General features: G+C 39.3%; 1 protein-coding gene across 3 annotated transcripts in view; it reads right to left on the bottom strand.

The window, feature by feature from the left end:
- Positions 1–995: 995 nt before the first annotated feature.
- Positions 996–9,717, bottom strand: part of Heatr6 (HEAT repeat containing 6) — a 33,088-nt gene continuing 24,366 nt past the window's right edge. For 2 of the 3 annotated variants that reach the window (XM_015495327.2, XM_048787866.1), the window contains exons 15-20: positions 9,197–9,331; positions 7,940–8,062; positions 7,155–7,279; positions 5,921–6,017; positions 4,613–4,817; positions 996–3,014 (exon numbers count right to left, since the gene is read on the bottom strand). In XM_015495327.2, the coding sequence (XP_015350813.1) occupies positions 2,443–3,014; positions 4,613–4,817; positions 5,921–6,017; positions 7,155–7,279; positions 7,940–8,062; positions 9,197–9,331 (1,257 nt within the window). In that variant the 3' untranslated portion in view covers positions 996–2,442. The remainder of the gene's footprint in view (positions 3,015–4,612; positions 4,818–5,920; positions 6,018–7,154; positions 7,280–7,939; positions 8,063–9,196; positions 9,332–9,717) is intronic. The other variant, XM_048787867.1, reaches the window with a different exon arrangement.

The raw sequence follows: 9,717 nt of genomic DNA, 5'->3' as shown, positions 1-9,717 counted from the left end.
TGTATTGATTAATCTAATCATTTTAACATCATTACAAAGAAGATACCATTATCTCCATTTCACAGATAAAAGACTAAGACACAAGAGGTTAGGGAACTTCCACAGACAGAAATCTACAGAGCCTGGGTTTAAGCCCAGCTCTTCGTCACTGCCATTTTAATGAAGTAAAGGCTGAATGAACCAAAGTAACTCACTACGCTCTTAGGTTGGAAAGATGGTGTGGTGTCACTTTGGTCAACATTCACCTATGACTACCAAAATCAAGGAAGTCTTTGTCTCTATGTTGAAGAGGAGGTTTCAATCTGCTCTCATCTCTGTAGGACACCCGCCTCACTACTGACTAATATCACAGAGCGGGGTTACATGGATGTCTTTCTAGAGTTTTAGAAGAGAGTGGCAGTTAGCAGGTTTTATATTGATCTCAGAAAAGGTTCGAAGATGAGTCTCAATGCTGTCCATCTAATGAAGAAGGCTCCAGCCATTGTAGCTCCAATCTTTCTTTTAAATATCAAAACAAATTTCAGAGTATAACATTTTAAAAAACTTCTTTATGGTGTTGGGGATTGAGCCCAGGATCTCATGCATATTAGGCAAACTCTGAATCACTGACCCACATCCCCAGCCTAGAATTTAATGTTTGAATTAGAATTCTGAATCAGCAGGGCTTTTTGCATTAAAGTAAGTTCTAACTCTATTTTCTGGGTGGCTTCAGTACTAGTAGTGTTACTGAGGCACCAGCCCAAGGTGTTGACAGGTGTCTGCCCTCTGATGCACGCGCAGGAGGCCTCAGTAAGAAAAGCAGCATCCCTTTGAGACTGATGCCCAGACCCAACTCCTGGAATTTCTAGAGATGCTTAATCTTTTCTTTCCCTTTATGTAAACACGAACATCCATATCAGGCCTGGAAACCTTTGTAGAAACTACAGGTTCAAAAAAAAAAAAAAAAAAAAAAAAAGATATAAATAAAGGAGATTTTGTTTGAAATAAGCAAAAGATGACATTTCATAAATATTTTATCAAGAAACCCACCAGTAAAAGCTCAAAAAACCCCCAGGCCATTAAGGTATATAAGCCACATTTTTACTTAAAAGTGCAAGTCAAGAAGCTGCCATTTAATGTATTAAAGACAAAGAAGTTCCAAGATTTGAGAAGAGTCAGAATTCCTGTAGGTCAGGACAGGTTTGATTCAGTCTCCCGGGTCCTCTACAGCAATCCATATTCAGAATCATCTCCAAAGAAGGTTAAGTTTAAAAAATGTTCTTTTGTGTTTTCACTATGCCTGTGGTCTAATTCTTTGGAAACTAATTCTCTACTAGTGGAAAATGAAGACTTTAGGAAATCTGAGTGCTGTGTCCCCTTGTCACTGCCTCAGTAGCAGTTTTGAACAACATGTTAAAGGACAGAAAAGAGCAACTCAAAGACAAAGAGAAAAACTGAAAACATAAACCCTTAAAATAAATATCTAAATGGTAATTAAGTACTAGATCACCAGAGCCCATTCTCTACATCTTGATTCTTATTTATCTTAGGTCAAAAGTAATTGTGGAATATTTTAATTGGTTTTTAAATGTCCCTAAGTTCCTTTTTGAAATAAATTCTAATAAATTGTTGGCAGGCAAAAGACAAATGCAAAATCTAAATGTAAATAATTGTTCTGTGAGAAATGACTTTCACCACTACTTGGGCATTATCAAAATATAGTTTAAAAACCCTTCTATTCAACCACTGAAATTACACAAGTAATCATTTTTGAAGGCACAAATTAAAAGGTGGAAAAACCACCATAAATTGAGGCTACTCTTCTCAAAAGATAATCTGCATAGGAGTCGGTGTTGTGGCCTAGGCCAGGGCTCCTGCATGCCAGGAGTTCACTCTGGCCCCTGAATCGTGGAGAGGCTGAGGGGATCCTTGAGGTTGGCACTGGGGGAGCCTGGCACAGCAACTACTTACTAAGAGGAACTTTTTCAGGATTTTATCAGCTGATGCAGTTGTTCTAGTGCAGACTGACTAAGGATCTGATCTGCTCAAAGCTTTCTCTAAGTGTGACCTGACCAGAACAGGAGATTGTGGCCACACTATTTTCATTAGCTTATTATAAAATAAAAAAGTTCCTGGAGATACACAACATTCTAATTCCTTCCTTTTTCTGAGACTAAACACCCTTCACAATTTCCCAGTGTGCTCAGCCAACACTACAACCTGATGCCTGGGGTACGGGTTGCACAGGTTAGAGCTTTCAATACCCTGACCATGACCAGTGCAGTGCAGCCACTCTCCAAAGCAGCTGAGCCCTTTGAGAAGACATCAAATAGCTGCTAACCTATTCTAAATAAATAGTGGATAAACTGTTCCTGTCTGTTAAAATTAAATCCCACATAACCTATGCTCAAGCTTGCATCTTCTTATGACCATGTTTGACATCTGGAAAGTATGGTGGAATAGTCACCGATCTGACAACTCTAGAAGTGTCACTTGTGACCCAGAGGCATCAAAATAAATAGTCAAAATATTTTCTAAAAAGTCCATGATAGCTCTTCTGGCTGTGTCCCCAGTTAGTGCCTGTATACTGCTTATATGCTTCAGGGCCATTTTGACCATCTGGTCTCTTTCTTGTGGGCTATGGGCTGCTCCAGGATCATCTCCCTCTGTTCCGGATTTTAAAAACTGTAGGAGATAGGACCGGACCATATCTCCATTCAGTTCAAGGGTTTCTTTGATGCAGGGCAGGTCTGAGGCACTGGCCAAGCTTAAGAGGTGAATCAGTGCCTGGCAGATCTGGGTCCGTAGGCTGGCACAGTACTTGAATTCCAGAAAGTCTGTGGTGTCTTCACTCTTCTGCAAGGCAGTGACCAATGCGTTCCAGATCTGAGCATACTGCTCTACAGACCCATACTGCTCTCTCTTGCTCGGGATGGAAAGGGCAGTGGCAGATCTGATACGCACTTTGAAGTTCTTGCATGATGTTACAACAGACGTCAGGGCATCGTAGGCTTGGGAGGTCCATGGGGCTGTCCCTAGGAAGAATATCGTCATTAAGACCATTAAAGGTATAAAAATAAGTTGGGGGGGGGGGGCAGTGGAGAAGGCATGCACACTAGTGCTCCAGATAGTCACCAAATGTGCCCATTTATTTCTTATAATAATCCCGTAAGATCAGAGTGGTGAGTGAATAATGGTGGGATCCTAGGTAAGTGACTGGATACTGACCCTCAAACCTCCCTCTTCACCTAGCCCAGCCTGCAGCATGCTTAGGACTTCTATTACCCAACATAGGACTTTGGCTGATTCAAAAAAGATTTCTTCTCTAGGAAGATTTTCTCCAAAGGGGCAAGACTTGGAAGGAGCATTGAATGAATTGCAGCCCTACCTGTCCTCTCAGTTGGACGTTGTTGAGCAGTATACAACCCATACAACTGTATGCAGCAGCCCTGTTCATGCTAGCAAAAAGAATATTTCCTCGCCCAGATTAGCATACACACATTGCTTTGGCCATAGCAACTTTTGCATTTTATTGTGAAGAAAAAGAAAACTTCTAATTTCAAGATTTTTTTCTTCTATTCCCATAGGCTCAGAAAAATCTTCCTGCTTCCCTCCTCCCCAGTTACCTTTGTTTTGGGGTGTCCTTATTCTTCAAGACCAGCCTGAAGTAGAATGTAGCTTCTTTAAGTCTCCCAGCCCTTCCTTATTCTTTGTTGCCTCTGAAGACAGGCAAATAGGCCCTTTCCAATTTGTGGATGCTATTGCTATTTACAATGGACCACTGTTTGAGGTCCTTGAATATCACCATCCCAATGCCATCTCTAGTCAGTTTCCTGTCTCATTTTCCTTTTGTGGTTGCTGATAGCTCTATCTCCTCAATGGAAAATGTCATGAGGCTACTTCTCTACCAGCTCCCTCTGGTCCCCTTACTTGATGAAGGCTCTGCAGGCTGAGAGGATTTCCTCTTCTCTAGGAACATATTTTTAGATTCAAATTTTGTCAGAGAGACAGACGTATAAGGCAAATGCTGACCTTCAAAGTGAGTGCTGTCTGGGGCTATAATCCATACACCTAAGCAGCTGCTGGCCCTGAATGGTATTTCCTGCTACATGTCATGTTATGATGATATGACTGACAGACACCCTCCTTAGATGAGGCATCTACCTCTGTTCCGAGGGCTCACAGGATTTCATATTTGTACCTTTTTTCCCATTCCATTTTTTTGATATTTTTCTTGACTGTTAAAACCATATATGTTCATTGTAGAAAACTTAGAAAATGAAAACAGAAAACAAATCTACTCATTATTCCATTCAGAGGCAACCAGTATTCATAATTAGGTCAATTTCCTTTTCCTCTTTTCTCTACCCATCTGTTGAGATTTTACTATAGAAAGTATTTAATATTCTGCTTTAGTTTTTGTTACAAAAACTTAGAATTATTTTCCCAGTTTATAAAAAAAAACTTTGAAAATATAATTTTAAATGGTAACAAAATATTCTGTTGAATATGCATACAATAATTTATTTTGCCATTGCCCCAAATTTGGGGTTCCATTGTTTTCTAATACTGTGACAAAAAACATTGTGAAAAAAAAGTTTGTCTGCTAGAGTGAAGAGGGAAACCTTCTTACCAAGAGGAAGGGCAGGATTTTTAAACACATTTCCCATGGCGTAACAGGCATTCCATCGAACTTTCATGGCAGCCTCGATCAGAACAGTAGAAATCAGAGCCTGGATAGACTCCTCAATAATTTCAGCAAATATGGGTTTTTCTATATGAGAAGGTTGCAGAAAATGAAGCAAGTTTCCAAGGGCCCGAACTGCATTGCTTTTTACCTACAATAAAATGTAAAAGCCTTAGAAATCAGTTTTGCCAGAGATGTTTCAGAAAATATAATTTTTGCTTTAAAAACCCCAGGAGACACTAGATTTCTCAAAGCAGGGAGACTAATGAAATGTACCTCCTGTAAGGATGCAAGTCCTTGGAACTCTGCAAGGTCACATCTGGTTAATTTTCTGAGCCATCAGAAAGATGAGGTCTATACAGCTCCTCTCCTAGATTGCTGGTGCTAGACTGCACTTCAGAGAGGTCTGTCTTCCCTTATAGAGATGGAGCACCAGGCCCAAGACAACAGGACCAGGCTGCTTTGCAGCAAGGCTAGAAGGAGAAGCTAGGCTTCATCACTCCAGCCCAGTATTTTCTATTAGATCTGAATGTCTTAATTTTTGCAACATACTAGAATTATCCAAGGTTTTGTTTTTGTTTTTAATACCTATTTCCTGGACTCTAACCCAAAAATTCTGATTGAATTACTTTGAGGTAGGGCTTCTCAGGTGATTACTAGGTTCTCAGAACCACTGTACTAAATAAAGCATTGGTCTGGGTTAGGTACTATGCTAGGTGCTTTACCATAAGGCACCTCAGAGTCTAGTGAAGTATATGCAATGACTCCCATATTCCAGGTGAGAAAACTGAACTTCAGAGAATCTAAAGAACACACCAGAGTCACCTACTATAAAAGGGGAATCCAGGACTTGAATCCATGTCCACTTGACCTAAGGCCCAGGCCTATGCTTTTTGAGTTTATATTATGTAATAGGAGATATTCAAAGCCAGGGGCTCCTCATCTTTTTGATTTGTCAATTCCACTTACAAATGTTTTGGGAAATAACAGAACAATGTTAGAAAAAATATGAGTATATCATGTAATATTACAATGGGCTCTGATATTTTTCATGACATTAGAGACAATAAAGAAACTGTACAAGTGTAGAGGGGGCCTAGTTATATCCTGAGTATACTTTCCACCCCCTTTGAAGAGGAGACATTTGCTGTGACAGTTTGAGGAACTTCACATCACACTGAGCTACCAGCTATGGTACGACTATAAACACCCAAGTATTTAAACAAGAAATACTAGGTGTTGTTCTTAGTTTACCTTGTCCTTGTCCTTGGAGGCTTCTATTGCTGACCGCAACATTTTTAAGAGCAGGAGACCAGAGAACTCTTCTTGGAAACTTGGGTCTGGTATTTCCCTGTACCACCCAAAGCATACAAAATAGGTTAAAAGGTAAACCCCACTTAAATATGTACATATAAAAATATACTCACTTAGTATAACTACAAAAACTGTAAGAAAACAGCTTAACAAAGCTGTTCAGATCACAGCAAGAACTTACAGGATGTATGTATCTCTCTCTTGCTCTCTTTTTTTCCTAGTGTTTCTGTGGATTGAACCCAGGGGTACTCTACCACTGAGCTACATCCCCAGCCCTTTTTAGTTTTTGAGACATTGCCCAGGCTAGACTTGAACGTGTGATCCCCTTGCCTCAGTCTCCTGAGTAGCTGGTATTACAGGCATGTGCCACTGTGCCTGTTTCAGTATGTACTTCTTGACTCAGCAGTTCGATACCAAGGAATGTATCCAAAGGGAATACCTCAAAAGGGAAATTTTATGCACAAAAATGTTCACTGTGGACAGAAGCCTACAAACCTAAAGTCTAAAAGAAATGCTTAGGCATAGTGGGTTAAAAATTCATCACATAGCAATGACCAAATAAAAAATAAGTACTTATTAGAAGCCAATAATGGAGAATGCTTATACATGTGACTTACACATCAGTTTTACAGGGTTAAGAGATAAAAAGCAGGATACCTGTGTACGAATAACAACAAATATTTCTGAGAAGGGGGATGTGGGTGTTCAGGTAGGAGACAGGTTTTATACTGAATATGCCTTTGTACTGTTTCAATCTTTTTTAACTTGTGAATATATTATTTATAAAAATATAAACATTATATTTTAAAAGTAGAGTAACCATTACTAAGGTTTTGGATTTCTATTTTTATATTTTCTATAATGTGGATATATTTTTTTATATCAGCATACAGTATTTTTATACATGTAATTTTTATGTATATAATTAATACATATATATTTTATACATACAAATACATATAAAATATTATGTATATTTTGTACATAGAATTCCCAATATGTGTTAAGAGCAGCTAATTAATCTTATTATTTAAAGGAATATAAAACAAAATAAATCAGTAAGACTGATAATATGGGGGAATTACTAATAATTCTCTCATAGTAGGGATAAAAGATACTCTCTTGGGACCTCCACCTTAGAAGTCACCCAGGGAAAACAGGCTGAGTCACCTACATGTTGACAATCAGAGTGTCTGTCAGGTTGCCCAGGGACCAGGCTGCTTTGGCACGGACATTCAGAGACTTGTCTTGAAGTGACATCAGTATGGCATTTGCTGTGTCTGCAACAAATATGACATCCTGTAAGATGAACCAAACACTGCATTACTTTGAGTTCACAATGCTGCTTCTGAAATTCTCAAATTTATTTTACACAAAGCTACAACCTTTATTGCAAAATTTGATTCAAAATCAAAATTCATTTACTCAATCAATTCATTTACTATTTTATTAATGTTACAATTTGGATACTCAAGATACTCATGCCATGGACACCCAATCAGACTGTGGTTGAGCTCTTGTGAATGCCTTACAACCTGGCCTGTGACAGTTATCTGTGAATTCTGTTCTTCAGGAAGTGTTGTTCTGACAATAAAATACATTTCCAAAACACACCCTATTCACTAGAAACTTCTCAGTGAGAAGATCACAAATAAGAGTGATGGAGAACTTCATTTCTTTCTTAGTAAAACCATCAGCTTTCTAAATTATTACTATCACATGGTACTGTCTCATAGCCACTCATAAGCATTCACTGAATACCTAGGTCCCAGGTGGTGTGCTAAGTAATTTGAAATAAATGAACTATAGGCATTACCAAAATTTTGTAGCAATTAAAGAAATCAGATTACAAAAAAAGTTAATTTCCTTTACTGCCCAACTCACGAGCTTTATATCCACAAACAAGTGGTGATATGGATTATAAATAGAAAAAGAAGAGCTAAATGAGCTCACTCTGACCTGTCTGAGACAAGGAAAAAGCACATAGACTCCAAGGGCCCGCGATGTCGCAGCTTTCACTAAACGGTTCTTGCTGTCATTCAATCCGAGTAGCATTGTAATGCACAAAATCTGCCTGTCATTCTGCAACGAGAAGGGTGACAAAGGGAAAAGCAAAATGAAATAATTATGAGCCAAAGTTTCCCCAAAATGACTATGAAGTATCTGTTCATATTCAGGAGCTGAATGCACTGTGATCTCAGGGCAGGCTACCCTGTGTTAGCGCAGGTTCCATTCAGACTCAACATTGACCTGAGAATCCACTTTGTGCAAGGCACACACAGCATCTCATCACATCCAAGCTTTCTACTGTGTGAATTAGGCAATTTTTTATCCTTTTATTCCATTAAACTTGCATTTTTTATAAGAGCTAATTTACATAAATAAAAACAGATGCAAATTCTGCTGAAGATTAAAGAAAAGCAGCAGTTTGGATACTGCTATGGTCTAAATGTTTATGCCCCTGCCACATTCATATGTTGAAACCTTACCCAAAAGGTGACAGTAATAGGTCCTAGGGCCTTTGGGAGGTGATCAGGTCATGGGGACAGAACCTTCGTGAGTGAGATTAATGCCATTTTAAATGAGGACCTGAAGAGCTGTCTTGCCCCTTCCACCCCGTGAGCTAGACAGGGCCACCTATGAATCAGAGATTGAGCACCTAACACCACCAACTCTGTAGATGCCTTGATCTTAGAACTTCCAGCCTCCAGAACTCTGAGAAATAAATTGCTGTTTTTTAAAAGTCACCCAGTTTATGGTATTTTATTTTAGCAGCCCAAATGGGCTAGGACAAATACCATGTGTTGGCATCATATCTAAATATTTTCACCTACTTTTATGTTATTTTTCACATGACTCCCATCTTAAGATAATATTATTAAGTTCTATAAAAGTTAAGACAGTCCCAGAGCTACAAAGACCCAGCATTTAAGCCCAGGTCTTTTAAACTCTGGCAGGAAATCTTTCTGAAATCTCTTTGCCTTTGCAGCTGTGCTAACTCTTCTACCGCCCACCTTCTAAAGCACCGGGAGAAACAGCTGTCTGACAGATTAAAAGTTCTCCCGTTTGTTGTTCCCACTGCCCTCCACGCCAAACTCAAATACAATAATCCCTCTTCCTTATAGATAACACTGAAAATATTTCAAAATAAAAAAGAATCAAACTTGAACTGTGATGCTCAGGGCAGTATGAGAGGAAGAAAATGGCTTGAGCTACCGGCAGACTGCTGAAGGCCTCGGGCAAGATGGAAGACAGGGCGTCACAGGCGCTCGCCTGGAGAGTTGGGTGCTCTGAACTCTGCAGGGCTCGAGGTAAAGGACCTTTTAGCATCACAGTCCAGAACATCACCACCTGAAAGAGGCACAGTTAGAACTACAGCCTGAGATGCACAGTGGAACCAAGTGAAGCTAAGCCTACCACATGTGGCCTTAGCTATGACATGTTTCCTTAAGGTACTGGCTTTCTGTAAATGCTTCATTGGTTCCTCCATGGTGATAAAAAAGACTTTAGAAAACAACTAATCAAATCCTCGTATTTTATTGACTAAGAGACTACAGTGGAATGAAGTCAGACAGCCACAGTGTGACACTGAGAAGGATGAAGATGACAGTAAAACAGCTAATGGTTTTCAGAGAGCTGATCACATTCTGGGCATTGTTCTAAGTGCCTGAAGTACTTCAACTGATTTTAACCCTCAGCATAACTTACATCTCTTTTTTCACACAAGGAATATGAGG

Source organism: Marmota marmota, unplaced genomic scaffold, assembly GCF_001458135.2.
Source record: "Marmota marmota marmota unplaced genomic scaffold, marMar, whole genome shotgun sequence".
In the NCBI taxonomy this organism is placed as follows: domain Eukaryota; kingdom Metazoa; phylum Chordata; class Mammalia; order Rodentia; family Sciuridae; genus Marmota; species Marmota marmota.
Note: the sequence above shows the minus strand (reverse complement) of the source record. Positions and strands in the feature narration are given on the sequence as shown.